Genomic DNA, 15,834 nt, shown 5'->3' on the forward strand with positions numbered 1-15,834 from the left:
TATTATTATGTTGGTATCAAATAAAGAAATCAGTTTTATTTTTTTTAAAGATCTATCAATGCATCCTTATTGTGCTGGAAATATTAGATTCACAGAGAAACTAAATATGCTTTTTTTTAAGTTTTGGTTTTTTTTTTTTTTTTGAGACGGAGTCTCACTCTGTCGCCCAGGCTGGAGTGCAGTGCTGCCATCTGCTTCCTAGGTTCAAGCAATTCTCCTGCCTCAGCCTCCCAAGTAGCTGGGATTACAGGAGTGCACCACCACACCTGGCTAATTTTTGTATTTTTAGTAGAGATGGGTTCTCACCATGCTGGCCAGGCTGGTCTCAAACTCCTGATCTCAAGTGATCTGCCTGTCTTGGCCTCCCAAAGTGCTGGGATTACAGGTGTGAGCCACCACGCCTGGCCTGAATAGTCTTAATTACAAACTTTCACTCACTGTAGGCTATTATCCATTATAATGAAATGTTTTGAAATGAAGAACGTTTTAGTAGAGACCATGTAGTGTTAACACATTGTATGTGTAGCCAATGCAGAAACTAATCAACACCTCCTAAAACATTTATTATTTCTTATTGCAAACAATCATCATAAAGAAAAAAAGGTGTGTAGGCAGAGAGCAGGAACAAGTGTCCAGCACATACCAGAAAATGCATTATTCACAGGTGCCAGCAAAGTGTATTCTCCATCTGGCCTCAGAGCAGATGCCAAGCCTAATTGGGCCACAAGATCCGTGAAAGTGGTTTGCTGTTTTCCAGCCAGCTCAATAACTTGTTTGGCTGAAAAATAAACCATCACCATCCCAACAATGTCATCATTGCTATTATCTCCATCATGAAACTAGTAAATCAATTCCTGACTCTTTTCTAATATTGTAAGCTATTTACTGCAATGTCAGTGTGATAGGACATCCTCCTCCTCCTTAATAAGAGAGTTCCACTTCCATTTTTTGGTGGGAGTTGATAATCACAATGAATTTCAGAAGGAAAATATTTTTCTGTCTTCCTACTACATGTTTCTTTAATTCTCTACTGTTCATCTCTCATCTCTCTCTCTACGCTGTGAGTTCCATAGCTTTTTCATTTATCCAAAGCTGACCATTTGGTTAGATCTTTCCTTCTCTTTCCAAGAAAAACTCTGGCACTGTGAAAACGTTTATAAATATTAGATGTCAGAAACCCTAGAAAGCCAAAGATTCATGCATGGAGTGCCCATCACTACACTGCCTATCTATGGAGTGCTCAAGTAGCTCACTATTTATTGTGTTAGTGCTTTACATGCCATTCTTTATACTGCACATTCATTTTTCATGGACTTACTCTTTGAGACAGCATAATTAGTAAATTATAGTAAGTAAAAAAACAAAAACAAAAACAAAAAAACGTTGCTTACCAGAATCAGGAATTAGGACCTGATCAATCAAATGGATCACACCATTATTTGTCACAATATCCTTTTTGTTCACCATTTTGATTCCGTTTACTGTTATACTGTCACCGTCACATCCTATCTCAATTGTATTTCCTTCCAGTGTCTCAAAGACTGCTCCTCCCATAATAGACTCAGAACACTGGAGAGTATTTAAGATGTGGTACTTCATAAGAGCTGGAGAACACAATAAAAACAGCTAGCTTTCAGATTAAGGGAAATAACATTTTACCCTGAAAAGATGTGTTTCATTGTGGAACTAAGTATTCCTTAAAATGTAGTAGGACCAAAGGATTCACTAACAGCTTTAAAATCCTGTTTATGTTCTAGAGGTTTTTTCCTATCAACTATAAAATAGAAACAGCTCAGCTTCATAGGAATAATAAGAGGAGATCAGCTTCAGGAAATTATTGGTGCAGTATTAGAAAACGTGGTAGGTTAAGTTCCAGCTATCATAATAAAGTAACTCCTGATCTGAAAGCAAGAATTGTTCCTTTCAGAAGACCTTTGACTAGCACAAGGGCTCACACCTGTAATCCCAACACTTTGGGAGGCCTAGGTGAGAGGATTGTTTGAGGCCAGGAGTTCAAGACCATGATGGGAAACACAGCAAGATCCCTCTCTACCAAAAGAGAAAAAAAGGGAAGGCCTGTTAAATTCCAAAATACCCAAGAGCAGTATCTTGTAATAGCTGCTCATAGCAGAATATTTGTACATAACGTGTAATGAGGTCAATAGATGCTGAGGATAAGACAAATTATTTCTGGAAGGCAACTTCTAGAAAGTAACCAAATAAAGATGATTTATTGAAGGACCTCTGGAGGGATCTATGCCTCAACTACATTACATCTATCCTGCATCCTAAAATTTTCTCATCTTAAATTGGTTAAATGTATTTTGGGATAGGCTGAGTAAGTGAAGTATGCAAGCACAATGTAAAACCTATCTGACAACAGAAAGGAAGCTTGGAAAGCCACCAAATTCTTCTGTGTATCAGTAATTAGAGGCCCAAGAGAACCATACAGTTCTCACAACTCAACATCTTTTGGCATAAATACAGAATTAAAGGCATTGCATAACATGCCTACGATATTAAAATTTGGTGATCTAATATTTCTTTCCAAAACCTGCTAATCCTTCTGAATATCTACTACTTATTTACTTGAAAGCAGTATGAAAGAATGTGATCTTAAGAGTATTCTTATTATTTAAGAATTATACTCTGCCTACTCTTTTAAGGACTTTTGGAAGACTTATAGTACATCTCAGAATAGAAATTTTTCCTTGCCTTTGCTTATTAAAACTAATATTATTGGTAAGGACTAGCCTCTTTTTTATTCCCTTCTCAGAATGCTGGGAGACTCCTTAGAGAGGAAAACCTTAAATTACCTTCGGAAGCCACTTTGTCTCCCATGATCCTTTCTAGGACACCTCGTGGGAGTTTCTCAAACGCCTCATTGGTGGGAGCAAAGAGTGTGAAGTGACCGTCTCTTCCAAGGGCCTCCAATATGTCTGATGTGATGGCAGCTGCCTGAAACACAAATGTGCTTTTCAGAGACTTTCACATTGTAAATCTAAAAGAAGATTACAACACACTTAGCCTAGGGTGACATGAAGGAGCTGACTCCTACACTATAGAGGTTTGTTGTTGTTAGATCTTGAAAATATTACTTTTTGACACAACCATGTCTTTTCCAACTTTCTTCAAATTGTGTTTGCAAGAATGGGAATTCTGCCCATGTTTGTGGGACTGTAGCAATATCCAGCAGTATATATAATAACAGATGAACACGTTCTAAATGCACTAAATACACGCCAGTCACAAGACTAACCATTCTTACTCTATCATGTCCACAGAAATATTATTATTTCATATGAGACAGTTTCTCCTGCGTAAAATGAAAACAGGAGTCCTTTCAAAAAAGTTTGTTACATTTTTGCCAGATTTAATAGCATTTTTATTGTTTTTAGATTTTGACAGAAGAGGAGGGATTTCAATGACTCAAGACAATCTGCTCTTGGACTTACTCTAAAAGATGAAAGGTCATCTTCTGCTTCAATGAAGTCCTGAATTGAGGTACCAATTTGTGTAAGCACACGGTCAATGACATGGACAACACCATTTGTTGCGATCTGGTTCCCATGGATGATTCGAGCACAATTAACAGTGACAACCTATAATTATTTGGAAAAATCAAAGTGCTGAAACCAGAGATACCCACTGACCACCGAGACTGCAAGCCCATTCCCAGTTTTTCATTTATACTAGTAAATGTAACATACAGGAAACTGCATTCTAAATGTAAACGCTGTGGATGAAGATTTACATGTTGTTATACCTAAAAAAGAAACTGTAAGAGAAAAGGGAACCAGTTGAGAATCCAAGTCTAGTCATACTTAACATATCTAGCAACCTAAGGCGAAGGTGTTTTTTTCATTTAAATTATTGCTTTTCTCCCTCTCTTGTATGCAAATAGTCATAAACTTTTTAATGTGGGTCAATGAATTATGTAAAGAAGTCTAATCAGTCCTAAAATCTAAGTTTTGAGAGGGAGAAACAAATAATTATTGTATAGATATAATTAGTTATATTACAAGAACTTCCCAAATATTGTTTCATCATTGACCTCTTTTGTCCCTGAGAATTTGGCTGGCTGTGGAAAAAGTCCTATGACCCTGTTGGCAGTTTCCCACAAAATCTGATCCAAACACACAAGTACTTCAGTTAGTACAGTAGCTAGAGAGGGAGTAAAAGAACACTCATTCTTTGATTATTCTTTTTGCTACTACGATAAATTATTTCAAACACATCAACTACTAAAATTTCCTTTTTTAGAATACCTGTCTACTGTCAATGAACTGTTCATGTAATTTGTACTTTACAATCACTCTTTAGTAGAAATTAGTAACCAGATTGGAAATTTACATGCCCTAGATTTGGGGGTAAAGTCATAATATAGCACTTACCTTATTCTTGCTAACATTTTATTATTTTGGTGAGCATTATATAAAAAGTATAGACAAAATTAAAGAAGGTATTTTTCGTAAGTGTACTTTTTACTGATAAAACTTACCCCATTAGGATAATGGTTAATGAAAAGCCCCAAATTGTTATACATTGAAGGAATAATCATGCCATTTTTTAAGTCCTTGGTCAACATTCTCTTGTTAATCATGTGACTATGTAAAGCATTCAGTAATTCAACATTCACGTTGCTCTCCAAACCTCTACGGATATCCTAGGAAAAATTGCAATGATAGAAATTCAATTTATTGCGGAACATTAGTAAAAGTCTTACGATCACCCTATTTCTACTCTCTTGCTATTTTCTCATTGCATTATCAGATCGTCATACAAAATTGACATAAATACCTTAAAATTATATTATTCTAATTGGTTAAAGAATTTTGTAAGTTCAGATACTTAGTTAAGGATCCTGAATGTGATACAGTACTTAGAACACAATTTTTAAAGTGAATATGTTGATGAAGAGACAATCTTGATGTAAATAATAAAATGATAAGGGAGATATGAAATTATCACATATTTAAAATATTTTAAATGGAAAACAAAACAAAACAAAAATGACATTATATTTGTATGCAACACTTAAGTTTTAACAAGGGTTTCACATTTATTCCATAACAAATTCAAGAATTCAACCGTCCTGTACCTTTTTATCTATCCAACACTATGTATTATATTATGCTTTACTCAATGCTATGGGAAATAAAATGATAAGTAAAGCAAAAAGTCACAACCGTTTATCATATAGCAGAAGGTAAAAGTAGACAGAGTAAGATATAGGACAGAGGGGAAAAATGCTTTCAGGGCTCCGATAAGAAAGAACAGCTATTCAGAAGTAGTTTGGAGATAGACCATGAGATTTAAATGAATAGGAATGGTGTGGTGGTCTTTTAAACCCAGTGCTGACAAAGGGTGAATGCCAAGAGAGCAAAAGTTGTCCAGTTTGGTTAATACATACTTTTATGTTTCTCAGATAATACTAAGAAATTTAGAAGGTTATGTGGGACAATAACGTGGATGACTTTAATGCCCTAAGAAGGAGTGAAATAAACTGGCAATGAGGAACCACTGAAGATTTTGTGGCATTGGAATTTAATGATTAGTACCAGGCTTCAGGAAGGTTGAGTGCTAATGTACAGCAGAAATTAGAGTATTAGGGGGATCACTTTAGATGAAACGTGAGATAAGGCTAACAGCAGTTTTTAAGAATTGGAGAAACGGGAGGTAAAGATGGCTTACAAATTTCAAGTCTGAACATTGAGACTGGCACTGCCAATTGTGGGGAAAAGAACACAAAAAACAATTATTTATGGGGGGAAAGAAAATTGCATATGTTTTAGATAACTTTTGTTTAAAGATGCAGATGGTATATCCAAGGATAAATACTAAGATAAACAATAGAAATATTCTACTGAGGTTTCAAGAAGAAACAAGTTCAAACAACAAGCGTAGGTTTAATATTTGTATGCACTAAAGAGATAGTTGAAACCACGATAAGTGCATTTAAAGAGCAGAGTCAAGTTGCTGGAAGAAATTCTTATAAGTTCCATTCTTCAAGGCAAGGAAGAAGAGGAGTCAGCAAAACGAACTGGAGAGCTGGTTAGAGATGCGGTGAATGACAACCAGAAGAGCGAGTTCTATAAACAAGCAATTAACCACACAGCTAATGTAGCAAGATAATGCCTACAGATATATAACTACATTTTATTATGTATATTTGACTCTAGTAATAATTATCAATTCATCTCCATATCTAGTAGAAAGTAGGAATGTATTTTTATATCAGTTTTATAGATTCGGAAATTGAGTAATAATTTAAGGCATTGTAAATTAGACTGTGCAAAAAAGTCTGAAAATCAAATGTATTTTCACATTTCATTTAACTATCCACACACATGTATACAAATTTGACAACCTGAACATCCATATATACACATATAATTAAACATACGTAATAAAATATTGCTGTATAATGATAATTTTAAATTTCAGTAGGCTTCTTAACTTACCTTTCTGTTAGACATGTTATCTGAAACTACATACATATCCTCACAAACAAACAGGAAAGAGGAAAGGAGTAAAATAGAATAGTAAGTGCCCTTTTAGCTGATTCTTGATTCCCCTTCTTAAAAAAATTAACGTATAAGTCTCCTGGAGATTTATTCTATTTGCGGACGTATTAAGATATTTTAATTCCCTCAATAACTCATCCCTTTAGGTATTCTCATATATATGTACAATAGAAAGATATAAAATTTCTACTAATATCCAAGTTAATAAATCAGTTAAAATGAAATAACAATAACAGCAAAAAATAAATGTATTGATAAAAATAATGAATTACAGAATCCAAGTTGTCCCAAGCCTCATTACTTGGTGCAAAGTAAGTGAAGGATCCCTTTCCCTCGATCTCCTCCCTCAGTTTTGAGGCGTCAGAATAGCGCTGCGTTGTGGTGGCTCCCACGATGCCCAGAGTGCCATAAACATGGTCAATGGGCAAAACTGAAATAATCAAGAAATGAATCAGTACTGGGGATAATATTCTCAGGATATTATTCATAATCATTTAAACTTTATGCTATGTTTCCCAAAACATTTAGCTAATAATTTTAGCAATACAATTATATGAATAATCATTTTTATATAAAAGTTATCTTTTGAGTGCTAAATAATAAAATGCTACTGAAAAACATTATTTTACATATCCTTTGTGCTGAGGAAAAAAAATTTAAACTCTCATCCTGGTTTAACATTTAACCTATTTAGATCTCAATCCTGCTATGTCAATAATAATTCAAGTATAATTCAATATTATCTGTTATTTAAATATATCATTTTTATAGATTTGGGTCCCTAAAAATACGTAGGCCTGCTTGTTTTCATTATAATTTCTGGGAGCAAATAATTTAAAATATTTAATCCTTCCAGATTATTTCTCCCAAACGTCAGAAGAAAGATGCATGCGTGAATGTCAGCCTGAAGGGATTTATCTAGTAATGTGCAGTCAACTTATTTTTTCTGACCCTATTTATTTGAAAATTAGTATAATTTGATTAATAGCATAGAATCGATGGTTATTAAATTTGTGAATATCCTTAGATTTGGTGACACAACTACTAAGTATAAAACCAGGATTTTAAAAGACCCTAAAAAGATGGAGAAATTGAGTCAAAATGAACAAGGTTAAATTTAACAAGTTTCCATGTAATTCCTATGCCTGAATTGAGAAAAACAAATCCTAGAGACCTGAATTAATAGTGTATGTAAAAAAAACTGTAATCAATTTTAATTGATTCCAAATTCAGTATAAGCTAATGATGTGACATGGTTACCAATGACATTATCCAAAGTGCAAGGTGTCCCCAAATCAGGTACTTATCTTGGTATTGTCTTAAATGCTCAGACCCACATGGATGGACTTTAAATATCAGTCTAGGTTTATATTCAGAAACACGATTACTGGACTAGAGACTTTCTGTGGGTTGGTGTTATAATGGGGAGGGCTTCAAAGTCTATGACATATTAAAAGAATTGGGGATGGTTAGCCAGAGAACAGAAGACTTTATTCAAGAAGAGAAGGTAGCTGGAGGAAAGGCGTGGTGATTGGCATGAAATATCTGAATGGCTGCCATTTCAAAGAGGAAATAGATGAGCTATTTTTTTTCTCTAGTTGGCAGAGGTAGAGGAAACCAAATTTCAATATAAAGAATATTATAAAATTAGAGCTGTTCAACTAGAGAAGATGAAGTTTTGCCAAGTAGTTAAGTTCCATGTTCCTAGACAAGTTCAAAGAACAGGATTTTGTAAGAGTTTTGTTCCTGAAGGGAAGCTGAACTAATTTAAATTTATGACTAAGTTTCTGTTGTATTGTCCAGCATCCAGTGCATGAGAAACGTGCTCTTATATTTTATCATTGATAAATTCATGATTAACACAAAAATAGGAGGGATATATCTTGGATTTAGGATGGTGCTGAATACACACATACACAATTGGCTTCTCCATAAGCCACCTCAACTCTTTCTTTGCATGTAATTCCTTATTTAATTCAAGAAATTGAGATTTTACCTGCTGGGCAGCCTTTCATTCCTTCCATTCTCATATAACCAGGGCAACATTCATATAACACAGTCCTGTACATAGGAAGAAAATTAATATTAAAATGAGAAACTAAATAGGATACATTTTGACATAAATTTGACAAAATAGTTCACTTATTGACTTGATTTGTTGAGATTCTAAAAATCAGGGGTTTTTTTTCCCCCTGATTTTTTCTTTTTTCTTTTGAGACGGAGTCTCGCTCTGTCGCCCAGGCTGGAGTGCAGTGGCGCTATCTGGGTTCACTGCAAGCTCCGCTTCCCTGGTTCACGCCATTCTCCTGCCTCGGCCTCCCGAGTAGCTGGGACTACAGGCGCCCACCACCACACCCGGCTAATTTTTTGTATTTTTAGTAGAGATGGGGTTTCACCGTGCTAGCCAGGATGGTCTCAATTTCCCAACCTTGTGATCCGCTCGCCTGGGCCTCCCAAAGTGTTGGGATTACAGGCGTGAGCCACTGTGCCAGGCCAATTTTTTCTATATTTACATGAGTTTGATTTCTCACTACAGTCTCACGTTACTATAGAAAAGTTCCATAATGTTGATCCAGAAGAATGAAATTTGGGTCCCAGTTCTACTACTTGGTTGACATGTGAACATTGAGCAAGTCTAATCAACAGGAGTCCCTGTTTCCCCAAGTATTTAACATGACTATAGTAGCTATAATATCTACTCACAGAGTAATTGTGAATCTCAAATGAAATAATGCTTTTGAAATCATTTTGTAAACTAAAAATGTCTAGAAATGTGCTTTAATATAATTGGAAACATAAGAAAATACATTGACCCATAGGAGTCCATAACATGCTATCTCATTGCTAGATAAATAATGCTATATTTGGTTTGAATTGTTGGTAGAATTATTAATTGTATTATATTATATATAAACTTTAAAATCTTTTTATTTTTGTAAAATTTGATAAAAATAATCCAAGTAAGTTTATTTTAATATTAGAGTTTAGTATTCAAGAAAATGGCATCCTGTTTAAAGTTAACAAAATGTGTTAAGTTCTATAGGCAATAATTAAGGTAACAGACCAGAAAATTCAAGATATCATGATATACAAAAAATAAGTTTATCTAATTTACTATATTTTGAGGGAAAATAGTAATTTAAAATTATATATATAATTGCTTAGAAAATAAAAACTGATTATATTAATATATAATTATATTATTAATATTATAATATAATCTTAATTTTTATTTTTTCACATTTCATAGAATATTTTCTGGACTTCATCATCTAACCTAGATAGGCTATTTTAACTCAAATTTTACATAGTTACTTATGTTTCCTTTCAATAGAAATATAAAGGTACATGTATCAAACAAACAATTAGAAACAGGGGGATTATTACAAGTAAAAAATAAATGCACATCGTTTTGTAATTTTTAATTGATACATATCATGTCAAACAGATTATGACAATTATAGATTAATTATTTGGTAATTCACTAATTAAAGATGAATCAGCTAATTCAGATGCTATTTCTTTTCTGCTTTTTATCTAGTCATAATTGTATTCAAGAAGTATGAGTAAATAAAATAATTTAAACATGAAAGAGATTGCCAAGTATAAGAATAAAATCTTTTTTTAGTATGATAAAAATGATAAAAGCAAACTATCAAGAAGCAAAAATTTTAATAATGTAAGAGATGATTTTATAGAGTCGAATAAAAGTAAATAAATGTTTTCAAATTGAACCCTGCTACACTAAGTAATTATCTAGGATTTGTAGTCCTGTTTATAACCTTGGATCCTCATTCTCTATTTAATAAAAAAAAATTTTTTAATAATAAAAAATTCCTGGCATGAAATATTGGCTTAAGAATAATAGATAGCTAAAAATACAGACAAAATTAAATGGGAAATACACACTTCAAGTTATTCTCTAATTTTAATATAGTTTGAAGAATAGTTGGTATTGGAAACATATACAAGGTATATAGGAGTCTTATGCAAATCATAATAGAGCCTCCAAATAATTTTATTTACATGAGCTCTTGTGAATAAATCTAATTATTGGATGTCAAAAGATTGATTAAGAATTGCTTATATATTAGCTTTAGCATATGTTGTAAACAATTTAAAAAATGAGATACAAATGTGATTAGTCCATAGATTGATAATACTTACTTGAAGTAAAACAGTGAATAGAAAAGGAAATTTCACAAAAAATTATTATTAGCAAATGCTAATATAACAAGGGTCAGTCGTAATGTAGAGAATTAATGCAGTAGATGAGATAAAATTCCAACAGTTCATTGTAATATCAGTGGATAATTGAGCAATGTGGTTATGTCTGAGCAGGTATTTTGAAAAGAAAAAAAAAAACAGTTTTTTTCAGAAGAACATTTATGCTACCCAAAACTCAATGTTCCCATATGGTCAGTAGGGCAAAACAAGAGTAAAAAAATATCATTGCTACACATAGTTCTAAACATGAGAAATTTATTTTTGTTTTCAGAATAGTATCTAACATTTCATGAGATGCCAGCTAAAAATATCACGGATATTCTCTAGGGAAGTTTCCAGAATACTATATTACTAGACCAATATATATTTTGGACAATATCTTGACCCTAGGAAGCTTCACATTTTTCATTAGGCCTGCTCAGTTTACTTTTCTGAAATCCCCAGAGCAACTGTTCAGCTGAAAGGCAAACAGTTCTGTCATCTGATGATAAAGACCTGAAGATATCTCTGGAAATTTCAGCAGAAGCAAGCAGATGGCAGACCAGTCAGTCTTCCTGTCAATAGTATTGATTTCTTTGGTTATTTGAAATTAGCGTTTACATTTATTTCAGTGCCCAGATGTAACTATTTTTGAAAATGAAGCCACTTTAGAAAAATAAGCTAATACAATTGAACAAAGGAGACACTGTTACATTTCTGGTTAAAAAACAAAAAAAAGCCAGGCTTCAAAGTAGTGATTTTTTTTTTTTTTAATGGAAAGCAAGAAAGAATTTTGGCATAGCCTCTGTACAAGCCTTGACATCTCTCATATATTTAGATGGTTAAAGTAAATTGATGGCATTCTTCTCTATCTTCTAGAAAGGATGTAATAAGCATTCTCCCTAACATTTCAGGGTGAAGGTCCTTTCTTATCTAGTTAGTGTGCATTTCAAATATGCTTCATGGTATCCGAGAATATAAATAACAAAGAGGAAAACTCAGAGCCTTAGAGTCCCTACTGGGGCCTAGCTTGCAGCATGGCAGAGATCATTGTAACAACTGATTACATTATAATTGTGTGAATGACTCACAAGTCTAGCAGAAGTCTGCACAATAATAGGAATAATGTTCAGGTCAAAAGATATCAAGTTGAAACTCTATTAAGCCAATGAGCAGGGGATGGTCAACAAAGTCCTCTGGTGCCCTAGACTTGGTTACCAGGTGGAGATGCAACCCAGCTAAGCTTAAATGCCTTGTATACATGGTTCTTACTTAGAAATAAAGACAATCTTGTGCACTTCAAATAGGCGTCTGGTCACAACTTCCTTTCCTGTCTACAAATATGCATTTGTTTAAAAGAGTTTAATTTTAAGAACAATTGATATTATGCATTATATTTACTTAGTAATTTCACATTTATCAATTTATTTTATCTTCTCAGAAACTCTATAATATACCTATTAAATCCATGTTTTACAGGTAAGTCTACAAGAGGTTAAGTGATTCCATGTTTAGTATTTTTTTTTTTTTTTTGAGACACAGTCTCACTCTGTTGCCCACTCAGGAGTGCAGTGGTGCCATCTCGGCTCACTGCAACCTCCACCACCTAGGTTCAAGTGATTCTCCTGCCTCAGCCTCCCAAATAGGTGCCTGCCACCACATCCGGCTAATTTTTGTATTTTTTTTTTACTAGAGATGGGGTTCACCATGTTGGCCAGGCTGGTCTCGAACTCCTGGCCTCAAGTGATCCACCTGCCTCGGCCCCCCCAAAGTGCTGGGATTACAGGTGTGAGCCACCACTCCTGGCCCATGTTTAGTATTTATACCAATATTATTAACCTAGAAATAAGTTTCTAATCAATTCTTCCACCTGAACTTAGGGTAACTGAATTTTAATGCTGATGTATTAAGCAGGTTCTTCCTGGGGTCTTTTGATTCTCAAGGGATCCTTCACTGAGGGTGGACTTCAAATTAATAGGAAGCAGGAAGGAGCCACTGGCACTGTTTTCTTGACTGGGGATGACACCTAAACCTTTGTGATTGCATTACTTGCCCTATTTATGACTGGTCTCCCTCATTGTAAAATAAAGATTTTGGATCACAGGAGTGGTTCTTGACCTTAATAAGTCCAGAGTGTTTATCACTTTTTTCCACCAATATTTATTGGTAAAATAAACCAGAAGGCATGTCTATTAAATAATAAATAATGCTTTCAAATTTTAAGCTAATCAGTGAAACATGTTAAAACATAATCATCCTTTGGGCTATTGAGATATTAACTATAATGATGAGCTTCCATTATCACCTTGTGGACCTCTGGGGATGGAGCATCTTGAACTGAGAATCACTGGATTAAATAAAGAGATAAAACTCAAGTATTTTTTAACTTTAAACTTTGATGAAAACTCTCAGGTAAACTGGAATACTTTAGACAATTTCCAAATGACTAGAGGCAAACATTAACTTTTTGCCTCAGAAACTCTGATATTTTAAATCAGTTTGTTCTTCTGGCCCACTTTTTTATAAAATGAGGAAACTAAGTCACAGAGGTTAAGTGACTTGCCTAAGATAAAAGAGGGCCAAACCAGGAGTAGAAACAACATCATTTACTCACACGGATTCTATATCCAATCCTGAGCCACGTGATCTGCTTCCTTCTGGCCTCCACATCACATGGATTCAGGAAGAAATCTGAGTTCTAATAGTAATATTGGAGATGGAGGGAGAACTTCTTTATTCACGTATGTATTCCTTTCTTTTCTTTAAATAACTCCCACAGTTTTGGTCAGTATTTTCAAGAAGAATGGTGTGTACACCCAGGGGAAGGCATATACATCATGATGTTGTTTTTGGAACTGACATATTATGAAAAAAAAAGAGACTTACGTTTTCTGTCCACAGATGGACTTTTTATACCAGTTCTTACAAGTGCTGAAGTATTTCTTTTTGGTGCCCAAAATCTGTTGAAGGGCACAGACATTTGGGCTGGAAGATAGAGGGAAAGGAAAAAAGTTAATGTCCTAATAATGACTAGTTTTTCATATCTAAAGAGCGGATGATAGAAGAAAATGTTGAGATGTGGATTTGATATTCAAAGACATGATTCTAGCCTTGCACAAATCTAATTATTGGCACAATCCTACTGAATTGTTGAAAAACGGAAAGTCTACAGGAGGTCGGGGGGAGAGAGAGAAAAATTATACATTTCTGAGAGTAAAATACAAGCTTTTCAAAAAGTTAACCAAATAGGATTATTCAAACAGTATGAATGTAATTTTATTTCTATGTGCCTTATTACTTTTAATAGTAGATAATCTACTGACCCTTTTTAAACCAAGCATGTGCTCATTTGGAGGATGGCCATAACTTCAGGGCTCTCTGGAACAATGAGAGGTCAGAGAGCAAAAGAGACAAGATTTATTATGTACACAGACACTATACTCTGTAATTTTCTAGGTAAGTAATTTTCTAGGTAAGTAAATGAGTGCTAAAATTAACTTTGAAACAATATGTTTGCACAAAGGAGAATTTATCTTTTTGAATGGAAGTAACAGATTAGAACATCCTCTGTCACAATTTTAAGGTTCCCCTTTCCCTCTTAAAGGGACAGAGGTCTTATTTCACTGTTAAGTCGAAGAAGCTTGTGAACATTATGAAAATCCCTGTGAGGCATAGGAAGAAGTGCCAAGATCCGCTTAAAAAATTATAAATGGTTGGATAAGTTACAAAATTATGTGTAATTGTAAAAATTCTTAGTTGTAGTTGCATTAGTTCTATAAAATATAAATTACCTTGCAAATTTTACAGAATTCAGAGTTTAAAAGTAACTTAAACACTTCAAAGAATTCAGAGAACTAGTTAGATTACCCAGTATTTAACCTTCATATGTAATTTAAATAAAATTTTCTCTAACATCATGTGAGATATTTCAATGCTGTTTACATACGTATGATAGTTCCTAACAATAGATTTTTTTAATTTTGAAAACTCAATTTCAGATTTTTGGAAGAAAATAAAAACATAAAGAAAGGAATTATAAAAGAATGCCCAGCTAAACTGTGTTAATTAGATTAGAATTACATAACATTTCATAAAAAACCAATTATATTCAAGTTATTTAGAGAGTAATTAAGTCCTAAAGCTTAAAAGTGCATAGATAAATCACAGAATACTCACATTTTCCTTTTTTTCCTATTACTTTATAATAATTAGGAAAAAAAACCCTGAGGCATATATGAGAAACTTTATGCATACTTGAACATCTAACAAGCTGAGGAAAAAGAAAGATGGTTTATAAAACCAAACCACTCACTTACCCTTGTTCCCGACCCCTGATACGACTATGAGCCAAGATCTTGTCATAATGATTGTTGGCATTTACAGGGTTAACAACAAGCAGCAATAGTAGAGACAACATGGGTAAGAAGGGAATCATCTTGAGTCTCTCCGTTGCAGTTAGTCCCCGAAGAGAACTGGCAGTGGGCTTTGCAGAGCTCAGAATTTATATACATGTCAGAGTTGTGGGAGGGAACACTGCATCAACCTGAGAATCTGAACTCTTTCCAAGAAACATCAGCAACTTCAAATTGCCAGCTAAGATTTGTTTTGGTTAGTTATATTTCAGGAACACATTGAACTACTTTTCCTTTTCATTATAAAGAAGGTACTTATTTTTAATCATATGAACAATTGACTCACTGCATGTTTATGTCTCAGTTTTATTCCTTTGTATCTTAGAGGGTTTTTAAGAAAAATTCTTTTGTTGAGTTTTAAGAGATGTTCTGCAGTCCTTTTCAGAGTAGAATGTATAATGTCTGTGTGCTCAAGATTATTGTTAGATCTTATTGCAGTTCACATCAGAACTGAAAGATTATTATTATTATTGTTTTTACCAGAAAACAAAGGTAGATGCAAGTCTGACAGTCACAAGGGGGTAAAGGCTGTTGATTAAAAACAAACTCTGGATAGATTTAAAACTTGTGTAAGATATGAAATAAGAATTCTAACTTGCTGAAGAATCATGTAGGAGAGTCCACATTTTCCTTGCTATCATACAAAGAGGAGAGCTACCTCTCATTTCCTTTCTTTTTCAAATATCAAG

General features: G+C 33.8%; 1 protein-coding gene across 8 annotated transcripts in view; it reads right to left on the reverse strand.

Moving 5' to 3' along the window:
• The window catches only part of POSTN (periostin), a 35,771-nt gene extending 20,369 nt beyond the window's left edge, over positions 1-15,402 (reverse strand). For 3 of the 8 annotated variants that reach the window (XM_063650767.1, XM_054446868.2, XM_054446867.2), the window contains exons 1-9: positions 15,050-15,228; positions 13,620-13,718; positions 8,524-8,588; positions 6,800-6,957; positions 4,502-4,666; positions 3,456-3,602; positions 2,817-2,958; positions 1,392-1,604; positions 644-778 (exon numbers count right to left, since the gene is read on the reverse strand). In XM_063650767.1, coding sequence (XP_063506837.1) covers positions 644-778; positions 1,392-1,604; positions 2,817-2,958; positions 3,456-3,602; positions 4,502-4,666; positions 6,800-6,957; positions 8,524-8,588; positions 13,620-13,718; positions 15,050-15,168 — 1,243 coding nt within the window. In that variant the 5' untranslated portion in view covers positions 15,169-15,228. Of the gene's footprint in view, positions 1-643; positions 779-1,391; positions 1,605-2,816; positions 2,959-3,455; positions 3,603-4,501; positions 4,667-6,799; positions 6,958-8,523; positions 8,589-13,619; positions 13,719-15,049 lie in introns of all 8 variants that reach the window. The other 5 variants (XM_054446870.2, XM_054446865.2, XM_054446869.2 and 2 more) reach the window with 4 other exon arrangements.
• Positions 15,403-15,834: the final 432 nt, after the last annotated feature.

Source organism: Pongo pygmaeus, chromosome 14, assembly GCF_028885625.2.
Source record: "Pongo pygmaeus isolate AG05252 chromosome 14, NHGRI_mPonPyg2-v2.0_pri, whole genome shotgun sequence".
Lineage (NCBI taxonomy): Eukaryota > Metazoa > Chordata > Mammalia > Primates > Hominidae > Pongo > Pongo pygmaeus.